Source organism: Crinia signifera, chromosome 12 (genome assembly GCF_055691185.1).
Source record: "Crinia signifera chromosome 12, ASM5569118v1, whole genome shotgun sequence".
NCBI classification, from domain to species: domain Eukaryota; kingdom Metazoa; phylum Chordata; class Amphibia; order Anura; family Myobatrachidae; genus Crinia; species Crinia signifera.
Window position 1 is genome coordinate 1,941,606 of NC_139228.1, and position 13,886 is coordinate 1,955,491.

Sequence of the window (13,886 nt, forward strand, 5' to 3'; positions counted from 1 at the left end):
CACTGGGTGATTACAGCTCGGGTATACGGATGGCACACACACAGGATGGTGCGGGTGAGTGGGTGTTATACTGAGTCTGTACTCATACACTGGGTGATTACAGCTCGGGTATACGGATGGCACACACAGGATGGTGCGGGTGAGTGGGTGTTATACTGAGTCTGTAGTCATACACCGGGTGATTACAGCTCGGGTATACGGATGGCACACACACAGGATGGTGCGGGTGAGTGGGTGTTATACTGAGTCTGTAGCCATACACTGGGTGATTACAGCTCGGGTATACGGATGGCACACACACAGGATGGTGCAGGTGAGTGGGTGTTATACTGAGTCTGTAGCCATACACTGGGTGATTACAGCTCGGGTATACGGATGGCACACACACAGGATGGTGCGGGTGAGTGGGTGTTATACTGAGTCTGTAGCCATACACTGGGTGATTACAGCTCGGGTATACGGATGGCACACACACAGGATGGTGCGGGTGAGTGGGTGTTATACTGAGTCTGTACTCATACACTGGGTGATTACAGCTCGGGTATTTGGATGGCACACACACAGGATGGTGCGGGTGAGTGTGTGTTATACTGGGTCTGTACTCATACACTGGGTGATTACAGCTCGGGTATACGGATGGCACACACACAGGATGGTGCGGGTGAGTGGGTGTTATACTGAGTCTGTACTCATACACTGGGTGATTACAGCTCGGGTATACGGATGGCACACACACAGGATGGTGCGGGTGAGTGGGTGTTATACTGAGTCTGTAGCCATACACCGGGTGATTACAGCTCAGGTATACGGATGGCACACACACATAGGATGGTGCGGGTGAGTGGGTGTTATACTGAGTCTGTAGCCATACACTGGGTGATTACAGCTCAGGTATACGGATGGCACACACACAGGATGGTGCGGGTGAGTGGGTGTTATACTGAGTCTGTAGCCATACACCGGGTGATTACAGCTCGGGTATACGGATGGCACACACACACAGGATGGTGCGGGCGAGTGGGTGTTATACTGAGTCTGTAGCCATACACTGGGTGATAACAGCTCGGGTATACGGATGGCACACACACAGGATGGTGCGGGTGAGTGGGTGTTATACTGAGTCTGTAGCCATACACTGGGTGATTACAGCTCGGGTATACGGATGGCACACACACAGGATGGTGCGGGTGAGTGGGTGTTATACTGAGTCTGTAGCCATACACCGGGTGATTACAGCTCGGGTATACGGATGGCACACGCACAGGATGGTGCGGGTGAGTGGGTGTTATACTGAGTCTGTAGCCATACACTGGGTGATTACAGCTCGGGTATACGGATGGCACACACACAGGATGGTGCGGGTGAGTGGGTGCTATACTGAGTCTGTAGTCATACACTGGGTGATTACAGCTCGGGTATACGGATGACACACACACAGGATGGTGCGGGTGAGTGGGTGTTATACCGAGTCTGTAGCCATACACCGGGTGATTACAGCTCGGGTATACGGATGGCACACACACAGGATGGTGCGGGTGAGTGGGTGTTATACCGAGTCTGTAGCCATACACCGGGTGATTACAGCTCGGGTATACGGATGGCACACACAGGATGGTGCGGGTGAGTGGGTGTTATACTGAGTCTGTAGCCATACACTGGGTGATTACAGCTCGGGTATACGGATGGCACACACAGGATGGTGCGGGTGAGTGTGTGTTATACTGAGTCTGTAGCCATACACTGGGTGATTACAGCTCGGGTATACGGATGGCACACACAGGATGGTGCGGGTGAGTGGGTGTTATACTGAGTCTGTAGCCATACACTGGGTGATTACAGCTCGGGTATACGGATGGCACACACACAGGATGGTGCGGGTGAGTGGGTGTTATACTGAGTCTGTAGCCATACACTGGGTGATTACAGCTCGGGTATACGGATGGCACACACACAGGATGGTGCGGGTGAGTGGGTGTTATACTGAGTCTGTACTCATACACTGGGTGATTACAGCTCGGGTATACGGATGGCACACACAGGATGGTGCGGGTGAGTGGGTGTTATACTGAGTCTGTAGTCATACACCGGGTGATTACAGCTCGGGTATACGGATGGCACACACACAGGATGGTGCGGGTGAGTGGGTGTTATACTGAGTCTGTAGCCATACACTGGGTGATTACAGCTCGGGTATACGGATGGCACACACAGGATGGTGCGGGTGAGTGGGTGTTATACTGAGTCTGTAGCCATACACTGGGTGATTACAGCTCGGGTATACGGATGGCACACACACAGGATGGTGCGGGTGAGTGGGTGTTATACTGAGTCTGTACTCATACACTGGGTGATTACAGCTCGGGTATACGGATGGCACACACAGGATGGTGCGGGTGAGTGGGTGTTATACTGAGTCTGTAGCCATACACTGGGTGATTACAGCTCGGGTATACGGATGGCACACACACAGGATGGTGCAGGTGAGTGGGTGTTATACTGAGTCTGTAGCCATACACTGGGTGATTACAGCTCGGGTATACGGATGGCACACACACAGGATGGTGCGGGTGAGTGGGTGTTATACTGAGTCTGTAGCCATACACTGGGTGATTACAGCTCGGGTATACGGATGGCACACACACAGGATGGTGCGGGTGAGTGGGTGTTATACTGAGTCTGTACTCATACACTGGGTGATTACAGCTCGGGTATACGGATGGCACACACACAGGATGGTGCGGGTGAGTGTGTGTTATACTGGGTCTGTACTCATACACCGGGTGATTACAGCTCAGGTATACGGATGGCACACACACATAGGATGGTGCGGGTGAGTGGGTGTTATACTGAGTCTGTAGCCATACACTGGGTGATTACAGCTCAGGTATACGGATGGCACACACACAGGATGGTGCGGGTGAGTGGGTGTTATACTGAGTCTGTAGCCATACACTGGGTGATTACAGCTCAGGTATACGGATGGCACACACACAGGATGGTGCGGGTGAGTGGGTGTTATACTGAGTCTGTAGCCATACACTGGGTGATTACAGCTCGGGTATACGGATGGCACACACACAGGATGGTGCGGGTGAGTGGGTGTTATACTGAGTCTGTACTCATACACTGGGTGATTACAGCTCGGGTATACGGATGGCACACACAGGATGGTGCGGGTGAGTGGGTGTTATACTGAGTCTGTAGCCATACACTGGGTGATTACAGCTCGGGTATACGGATGGCACACACACAGGATGGTGCGGGTGAGTGGGTGTTATACTGAGTCTGTAGCCATACACTGGGTGATTACAGCTCGGGTATACGGATGGCACACACAGGATGGTGCGGGTGAGTGGGTGTTATACTGAGTCTGTAGCCATACACTGGGTGATTACAGCTCGGGTATACGGATGGCACACACACAGGATGGTGCGGGTGAGTGGGTGTTATAATGAGTCTGTACTCATACACTGGGTGATTACAGCTCGGGTATACGGATGGCACACACACAGGATGGTGCGGGTGAGTGGGTGTTATACTGAGTCTGTAGCCATACACTGGGTGATTACAGCTCGGGTATACGGATGGCACACACACAGGATGGTGCGGGTGAGTGGGTGTTATACTGAGTCTGTAGCCATACACTGGGTGATTACAGCTCGGGTATACGGATGGCACACACACAGGATGGTGCGGGTGAGTGGGTGTTATACTGAGTCTGTAGCCATACACTGGGTGATTACAGCTCGGGTATACGGATGGCACACACACAGGATGGTGCGGGTGAGTGGGTGTTATACTGAGTCTGTAGCCATACACTGGGTGATTACAGCTCGGGTATACGGATGGCACACACACAGGATGGTGCGGGTGAGTGGGTGTTATACTGGGTCTGTAGACATACACTGGGTGATTACAGCTCGGGTATACGGATGGCACACACACAGGATGGTGCGGGTGAGTGGGTGTTATACTGAGTCTGTACTCATACACTGGGTGATTACAGCTCGGGTATACGGATGGCACACAAACAGGATGGTGCGGGTGAGTGGGTGTTATACTGAGTCTGTAGCCATACACTGGGTGATTACAGCTCGGGTATACGGATGGCACACACACAGGATGGTGCGGGTGAGTGTGTGTTATACTGGGTCTGTAGACATACACTGGGTGATTACAGCTCGGGTATACGGATGGCACACACACAGGATGGTGCGGGTGAGTGGGTGTTATACTGAGTCTGTAGCCATACACCGGGTGATTACAGCTCGGGTATACGGATGGCACACACACAGGATGGTGCGGGTGAGTGGGTGTTATACTGAGTCTGTAGCCATACACCGGGTGATTACAGCTCGGGTATATGGATGGCACACACAGGATGGTGCGGGTGAGTGGGTGCTATACTGAGTCTGTAGTCATACACTGGGTGATTACAGCTCGGGTATACGGATGGCACACACACAGGATCGTGCGGGTGAGTGGGTGTTATATTGAGTCTGTACTCATACACTGGGTGATTACAGCTCGGGTATATGGATGGCACACACACAGGATGGTGCGGGTGAGTGGGTGTTATACTGAGTCTGTAGCCATACACTGGGTGATTACAGCTCGGGTATACGGATGGCACACACACAGGATGGTGCGGGTGAGTGGGTGTTATACTGGGTCTGTACTCATACACCGGGTGATTACAGCTCAGGTATACGGATGGCACACACACATAGGATGGTGCGGGTGAGTGGGTGTTATACTGAGTCTGTAGCCATACACTGGGTGATTACAGCTCAGGTATACGGATGGCACACACACAGGATGGTGCAGGTGAGTGGGTGTTATACTGGGTCTGTACTCATACACCGGGTGATTACAGCTCAGGTATACGGATGGCACACACACATAGGATGGTGCGGGTGAGTGGGTGTTATACTGGGTCTGTACTCATACACCGGGTGATTACAGCTCAGGTATACGGATGGCACACACACATAGGATGGTGCGGGTGAGTGGGTGTTATACTGAGTCTGTAGCCATACACTGGGTGATTACAGCTCAGGTATACGGATGGCACACACACAGGATGGTGCGGGTGAGTGGGTGTTATACTGGGTCTGTAGACATACACTGGGTGATTACAGCTCGGGTATACGGATGGCACACACACAGGATGGTGCGGGTGAGTGGGTGTTATACTGAGTCTGTAGTCATACACTGGGTGATTACAGCTCGGGTATACGGATGGCACACAAACAGGATGGTGCGGGTGAGTGGGTGTTATACTGAGTCTGTAGCCATACACCGGGTGATTACAGCTCGGGTATACGGATGGCACACACACAGGATGGTGCGGGTGAGTGGGTGTTATACTGAGTCTGTAGCCATACACCGGGTGATTACAGCTCGGGTATACGGATGGCACACACACAGGATGGTGCGGGTGAGTGGGTGTTATACTGAGTCTGTAGCCATACACCGGGTGATTACAGCTCGGGTATACGGATGGCACACACAGGATGGTGCGGGTGAGTTGAACACACAGGATGGTAACATGTCTCCGCCAATGTTCCCTCTAATTTTACGAAGGCTTTGTGCAGAAAAAGATATTGGCTGTGCAACTTTGGAAGGAAATGTACATTTTTGTGCGTCACATAACGTATACAGGCCTAGGTTTCGAGTTCTGTTGAGTTAATAAAGCAATTTGAATGTTTACAGACTTCACACACCACACATATAGACTATAGCAGTGATTTTCAACCTTATTAAACTCGTGGCACACTAAAACAAGATTTTAACCTTTGTGCGCTCAGTTGTAATGTCTGTGCGTGGGCTCGGCGAGTTGTGTGCGCGCGCACACGCGCACAGCTTAGAGGGAACACTGGTCTCCGCGCCTAGCTGCTGTCCCCAGACCGGTGGACTGGTTGTGGTCCCTGCTGCACCCCAGCTAAGGTTGAGTAAGAAGTACCATTGTGTGCGAGGACGGGACTGTCACTGCCCAGGACGTCTCCCAGCCGCTGCCAACAACCACGAAGAGTGAGTTCATTGGGTCTTGTTCCAACAAAGGGCCTAAATAAGTGACAGGAACAATAGTAGACAATAATGCACAATGCTGCCTCTGTAACATGGCCAGAGGGGCTCCTGAATCAGCCTCTTGTCACCCAGCAAGCACGGTCCACCGCAGGATCCCCAGCTTCACGTGGTCTCAGCTGGGCCCCCCCCCCCCCTCCCCCTCTTCCATATTACATTGAACAACTGGGCGCTTAGTTTTGTATTTACAGATTATTGATCACTTTATCAGGTCACAGGGGGGGCTTCAGTATAGACCACCATTATTTGCTGTCCAGGTAAGGAGAATTCTGTGCACACAGGTGTCTGAGCAACCACAACATCCTGACACCAAGAAAAAGTGCTTTCTCCATTCCCCACCCCCTGCCCAGGGCCCGATCATCCTACCACCTCTGGATGCAAGACCAGCTCCAGGGTCCTGTGCACTTGGCGTCCCACTAGCTCCCATTGTCCTATAGAGAATGTAAGCTGTAACGAGCAGGTCCCTCCGCACTCTGTCTCACATCTGCACCTAGGGGGTTATTCTAGTTCACTCGCAAAGGCACAATCACTCTCTAATGGACAAAACCATACGCCCTGCAGGTGGGGCAGATGTAACACTTGCAGATAGTTAGATTTGGGTGTTTTATTGTTTCTGTGCAGGGTAAATACTGGCTGCATTATTTTTACACTGCAATACAGATATCAGTGTTAAGTACACCCCCCACCCAAATCTAACTCTCTCTGCACCTGTTACATCAGCCCCACCTGCAGTGAACACGGTTTTGTCCATTAGAGAATGATTGTACCTTTGCGAGTGAACCAGAATAACCCCCTTATCTGACAGCTGTGCCTGCACCCTGTTCTCTCTGTGGGCCTGACTCAGCGGTTCACACCAATAGACAGTGCCATAGAAGCCGGGTGACTGGGTATACCCAGGTGAGTGCATTGGTGGATAGCCCTCCCTCTCTGTGTCCTGGTCCCAAGCTGCCACACGTTACAGCACAGCGACTTGTATTATAAGCCAGGGCTGGTGCTATTTATTATTCTACTCACAGACGCCAGAGAAGCGAGGCTGGCTTATATTAAAATATGACCTTAAATTAGAGTAAGCCAGTTCCTGCTCCATTACCAGCAAAGCCGCGTTGAAAAGCTGTGTTTGGTCTGGCTGCGCTACCACCGCTTGTCGGAGGTGCACACTGACAGCCAAAACCTTCACGCTGACTGGCGAGGCATGCTGGGACCGAACATCAGCTGGGACCGAACATCAGCCCTGCCGGAATACGCTCATCAAACAAACCTCCCCCTCTCACGTCTCCTGTATCCCTGGTCCATGGTGGAATGTTTCGCCGTAGCTCACATGAAAACCGTGTTACCTAGCCTTTACCCCAACGCCGGACAAGTCCCAACATCCCCCTCAGATAATCCCATAGAGGGGTTTGTCTTTGTCTCGCTCTGACAGATGACCACACTGTGCAACCCTATGAGGCCATGAGCATCCTACGTGGAAACCCACCAATGCCCTCAGCATCACAATCACCCCAGCGGCCGCGCCAGGCGGAGAGATGGATCGTTCTACCAGGACAACGGGGGTACTGTAAGGCTGGTCTCTCCCGGCAAGACTCATCACTGCTGAGCCAGACTCTCCGAGGAGCCATCCATCTGATGGTTTCCAAGAAAGGAAGCTGTTTATTACCATTCCTTCTAGTGCGGGGAAGAGCCGGAGCTGAGGAGAGGGGGCATTTCCCAGCTGAGGAGAGGGGGCATTTCCAAGCTGAGGAGAGGGGGCATTTCCGAGCTGAGGAGAGGGGGCAGTTTCCGAGCTGAGGAGAGGGGGCATTTCCAAGCTGAGGAGAGGGGGCATTTCCAAGCTGAGGAGAGGGGGCAGTTTCCGAGCTGAGGAGAGGGGGCATTTCCCAGCTGAGGAGAGGGGGCATTTTCCGAGCTGAGGAGAGGGGGCAGTTTCCGAGCTGAGGAGAGGGGGCAGTTTCCGAGCTGAGGAGAGGGTGGATTTCCGAGCTGAGGAGAGGGGGCAGTTTCCGAGCTGAGGAGAGGGGGCAGTTTCTGAGCTGAGGAGAGGGGGCATTTCCAAGCTGAGGAGAGGGGGCATTTCCAAGCTGAGGAGAGGGGGCAGTTTCCGAGCTGAGGAGAGGGGGCAGTTTCCGAGCTGAGGAGAGGGGGCATTTCCGAGCTGAGGAGAGGGGGCATTTCCGAGCTGAGGAGAGGGGGCAGTTTCCGAGCTGAGGAGAGGGGGCAGTTTCCGAGCTGAGGAGAGGGGGCAGTTTCCGAGCTGAGGAGAGGGGGCATTTCCGAGCTGAGGAGAGGGGGCAGTTTCCGAGCTGAGGAGAGGGGGCAGTTTCCGAGCTGAGGAGAGGGGGCAGTTTCCGAGCTGAGGAGAGGGGGCAGTTTCCGAGCTAAGGAGAGGGGGCAGTTTCCGAGCTGAGGAGAGGGGGCATTTCCCAGCTGAGGAGAGGGGGCAGTTTCCGAGCTGAGGAGAGGGGGCAGTTTCCGAGCTGAGGAGAGGGGGCAGTTTCCGAGCTGAGGAGAGGGGGCATTTCCGAGCTGAGGAGAGGGGGCAGTTTCCGAGCTGAGGAGAGGGGGCATTTCCGAGCTGAGGAGAGGGGGCAGTTTCCGAGCTGAGGAGAGGGGGCAGTTTCCAAGCTGAGGAGAGGGGGCATTTCCGAGCTGAGGAGAGGGGGCAGTTTCCGAGCTGAGGAGAGGGGGCAGTTTCCGAGCTGAGGAGAGGGGGCAGTTTCCGAGCTGAGGAGAGGGGGCAGTTTCCGAGCTGAGGAGAGGGGGCAGTTTCCGAGCTGAGGAGAGGGGGCAGTTTCCGAGCTGAGGAGAGGGGGCAGTTTCCGAGCTGAGGAGAGGGGGCAGTTTCCGAGCTGAGGAGAGGGGGCAGTTTCCGAGCTGAGGAGAGGGGGCAGTTTCCGAGCTGAGGAACTCGTCATATGGAAAACAATACTATACAAATCAATTTTGCTCAATTGCACTTAAGTAATGTGCCGCTTTCTCCTGCTACCGACAGCTGCGACTGCGCGGCATCTCTCTGGGACACGCCCGCCGCTGTCCGGCAGCCATCTTTCCGGATGGCAGAACGCTAGTGAAGTTATTACTTTCATGTAAAAGCCATCACTGGTTATGCGGATGTAATAAGATTCTAAGCATATGTGTGTGTGTATACATGCAGTGTGTGTGTGTGTGTGTGTATATGCATGCATGCTATGTGTGTGTTCTATGTGTATGCAGCCACAGTGCACAGTCCAGCATAGAAAAAGATACATTTAAGTAGCGCTAAAAAATAAAAAGCAGCTTGGTTGATCTATCACAAATAAATGTATTAATAACAAGCTAAAATAAATAGTGTAGCCAGCATACATGAAATAAAGACAATGACAATAATATGACACTCTAAAATGAATGGGATTTGTGTAATCCCCACCTACCGTTATAGAGAGGTGTCCTGGAGGGCCCATAAATGATGGCATAAGACCCCAAGTGGTCATCCAGAGGGAGAACAAACGTTGCCCGGAGTGGCCCAGATTGGCACAAATAACCAACTCCCACCGCAGATCTTTGTAGCTGGTGATAAGTCCTCAACCTGCAATGGATTAGAATAAATGAATATTTGTATCCAATTTGGAAAATAAGTAAAGGTGGATCCAGATGGAAATAACCAGGACTTCCATCCAGAGACACCAAGTTGGGGGTAGCAATGTCCTCCTTACGCGTTTCACTACGCCGGGCAGCTTTATCAAAGACAGATCATTGCATAGTTATAGCTGGCTTCATATACCCTAGCTACATGGGTCATGTGACCAATCAAATCTAATTGGGTCAACAAATCTACAGTATGTAGTTATGTAATACAATGGCGTTTGAGTCGGAGGCATACAAAATGGTTAGTAACCATAACACCTACTAAATAATACAAGGAACATATATTGTCATTATGACAAGAGAACATCGCAGTGACCTAAACTTCCGGGTCACGGATATCATGCAATGTTCGTCCCGACTTCCGGGTCACTATAACTATTAGCTGAAGGACCTAACGTGCACAGACCCACTGCCAGTCACATTACCCCCATAGTGCCCATTACCCACCCAGCCACAGTGCACAGTCCCACTGCCAGTCACATTACCCAGCCATAGTGCCCATTACCCACCCAGCCACAGTGCACAGTCCCACTGCCAGTCACATTACCCAGCCATAGTGCCCATTACCCACCCAGCCACAGTGCACAGTCCCACTGCCAGTCACATTACCCAGCCATAGTGCCCATTACCCACCCAGCCACAGTGCACAGTTTCACTGCCAGTCACATTACCCAGCCATAGTGCCCATTACCCACCCAGCCACAGTGCACAGTCCCACTGCCAGTCACATTACCCAGCCATAGTGCTCATTACCCACCCAGCCACAGTGCACAGTCCCATTGCGATGATTACTGAGCCATAGCGCCCATTACCCACCCAGCCACAGTGCACAGTCCCACTGCAATCATTACCCAGCCATAGTGCCCATTACCCACCCAGCCACAGTGCACAGTCCAATAACGATCATTACCCAGCCATAGTGCCCATTACCCACCCACAGTGCACAGTCCCACTGCCAGTCATATTACCCAGCCATAGTGCCCATTACCCACCCAGCCACAGTGCACAGTCCCACTGCCAGTCACATTACCCAGCCATAGTGCCCATTACCCACCCAACCACAGTGCACAGTCCCACTGCCAGTCATATTACCCCCATAGTGCCCATTACCCACCCAGCCACAGTGCACAGTCCCACTGCCAGTCACATTACCCAGCCATAGTGCCCATTACCCACACAGCCACAGTGCACAGTCCCACTGACAGTCACATTACCCCCATAGTGCCCATTACCCACCCAGCCACAGTGCACAGTCCCACTGCCAGTCACATTACCCAGCCATAGTGCCCATTACCCACCCAGCCACAGTGCACAGTCCCACTGCCAGTCACATTACCCAGCCATAGTGCCCATTACCCACCCAGCCACAGTGCACAGTCCCACTGCCAGTCACATTACCCCCATAGTGCACATTACCCACCCAGCCACAGTGCACAGTCCCACTGCCAGTCACATTACCCAGCTATAGTGCCCATTACCCACCCAGCCACAGTGCACAGTCCCACTGCCAGTCACATTACCCAGCCATGGTGCCCATTACCCACCCAGCCACAGTGCACAGTCCCACTACCAGTCACATTACCCAGCCATAGTGCCCATTACCCACCCAGCCACAGTGCACAGTCCCACTGCCAGTCACATTACCCCCATAGTGCCCATTACCCACCCAGCCACAGTGCACAGTCCCACTGCCAGTCACATTACCCCCATAGTGCCCATTACCCACCCAGCCACAGTGCACAGTCCCACTGCCAGTCACATTACCCAGCCATAGTGCCCATTACCCACCCAGCCACAGTGCACAGTCCCACTGCCAGTCACATTACCCAGCCATAGTGCCCATTACCCACCCAGCCACAGTGCACAGTCCCACTGCCAGTCACATTACCCAGCCATAGTGCCCATTACCCACCCAGCCACAGTGCACAGTCCCACTGCCAGTCACATTACCCAGCCATAGTGTCCATTACCCACCCAGCCACAGTGCACAGTCCCACTGCCAGTCACATTACCCAGCCATAGTGCCCATTACCCACCCAGCCACAGTGCACAGTCCCACTGCCAGTCACATTACCCAGCCATAGTGCCCATTACCCACCCAGCCACAGTGCACAGTCCCACTGCCAGTCACATTACCCAGCCATAGTGCCCATTACCCACCCAGCCACAGTGCACAGTCCCACTGCCAGTCACATTACCCACTTAGCCACAGTGCACAGTCCCATTGCGATGATTACCCAGCCATAGTGCCCATTACTCACCCAGCCACAGTGCACAGTCCCATTGCGATCATTACCCAGCCATAGTGCCCATTACTCACCCAGCCACAGTGCACAGTCCCATTGCGATCATTACCCAGCCATAGTGCCCATTACTCACCCAGCCACAGTGCACAGTCCCACTGCAATCATTACCCAGCCATAGTGCCCATTACCCACCCAGCCACAGTGCACAGTCCGATTGCGATCATTACCCAGCCATAGTGCCCATTACCCACCCAGCCACAGTGCACAGTCCAATTGCGATCATTACCCAGCCATAGTGCCCATTACTCACCCAGCCACAGTGCCAGTCATTTTACTGGGCAGAGGAAGTGGCATCAGAGGACTATTTACCTGGGTGCTAGATTGATATTTACAAATAGTTTGGTAAAAGTGGAGTTGTCAGTGTAAGCCACATGGCTTCTGGTACGGTAAGTATTATAGAACTTTCTGAGAATCACCGAGCAGGATATAACGCTGTGAGGAACAATCAATATGTCATACTGTAATGTGTCCCAGAGAGCCACCAGCTCGTTTTCCTCCGCAGCCAGTGCGACATCAGGAACCTCACAATCCGCGCGTATTGCATAAGACCTGAGATTCTGTCTTGTTTTGATCTATTCAAGCTGTCATCCGCTCAGCCTGCCTCTCATTTCCAGCATCCTGCGCTCCCTCGTGTGCTTGTAAATGATACGTCACTCGGACACGCAGATGTAGTAAGATGTCACAGCCACTGTCTGTGTCACCGCCTGTGACGTGTGTCCTCATCTCTCCCCGTAAACATGACCCATGATGATAGAGGTGCTGTCCGGCCCCGTTCCAGACTAACCCTGGGAGAATGGCTGAAGTTCCCATCAGATCCTGGATATGGGCCAGAGTGAGGACCATGTGGGTGCGCTGTACACTTGGGGCCTAGTCATAAAAGTAAACAGACATTTTTCCTAGAAGCAGGAACACTGGATCTCGGGAAATTCTTCCTTGGTGGCTTTCCAGACTGACTTTTAGGTGCACAAAGAAAACCGCAGTTCTCAAACTTGTACGTGATAAATCAGGGGTATAGGCGAAACGCTTGGCGAAACGCTCGCTGCAACCGACTCATTGCAACTGTCATTGTCTATAGTGGACATGGGAGCAAATACGGTCAATATTCAAAACAATCTGTAGACTTGGGACTGTCTAAATGATTATTATTAGCCTGTAATTACAAAGAGCCCACGGTGACGCGCGGCCACACCCCTTTTACGTGTGATTACATATATTCTGTATATTCCAGCAAACGGAGATTTGGAAGCACCAGGCCTCTGAACTTGCTGCAGCATTTTGCAGCCATATACCCGGAGCTGTGGAACACACATTTATTTACAGATATTTATATAGCGCACACATATTCCACAGCGCTGTACAGAGAATATTATTACCAGTTATTATATAGCGCACACATATTCCACAGCGCTGTACAGAGACTATTATTACCAGTTATTATATAGTGCACACATATTCTGCAGCGCTGTACAGAGAATATCATTACCAGTTATTATATAGCGCACACATATTCCACAGCGCTGTACAGAGAATATTATTACCAGTTATTATATAGCGCACACATATTCCACAGCGCTGTACAGAGAATATTATTACCAGTTATATTATATAGCACACACATATTCCGCAGCGCTGTACAGAGAATATTATTATTACCAGTTATTATATAGCGCACACATATTCCGCAGCGCTGTACAGAGACTATTATTACCAGTTATTAGATAGCGCACACATATTCCGCAGCGCTGTACAGAGACTATTATTACCAGTTATTATATAGCGCACACATATTCCGCAGCGCTGTACAGAGACTATTATTACCAGTTATTATATAGCGCACACATATTCCGCAGTGCTGTACAGAGAATATTATTACCA

The 13,886-nt window shown here is 51.9% G+C and overlaps 1 protein-coding gene across 1 annotated transcript in view; it reads right to left on the reverse strand.

Annotated features, from left to right (window-relative positions):
• The window catches only part of ADAMTS4 (ADAM metallopeptidase with thrombospondin type 1 motif 4), a 141,496-nt gene that overhangs the window by 53,826 nt on the left and 73,784 nt on the right, over positions 1–13,886 (reverse strand). The window contains exon 4 of the mRNA XM_083167158.1: positions 9,492–9,646. Coding sequence (XP_083023284.1) covers positions 9,492–9,551 — 60 coding nt within the window. The 5' untranslated portion in view covers positions 9,552–9,646. The remainder of the gene's footprint in view (positions 1–9,491; positions 9,647–13,886) is intronic.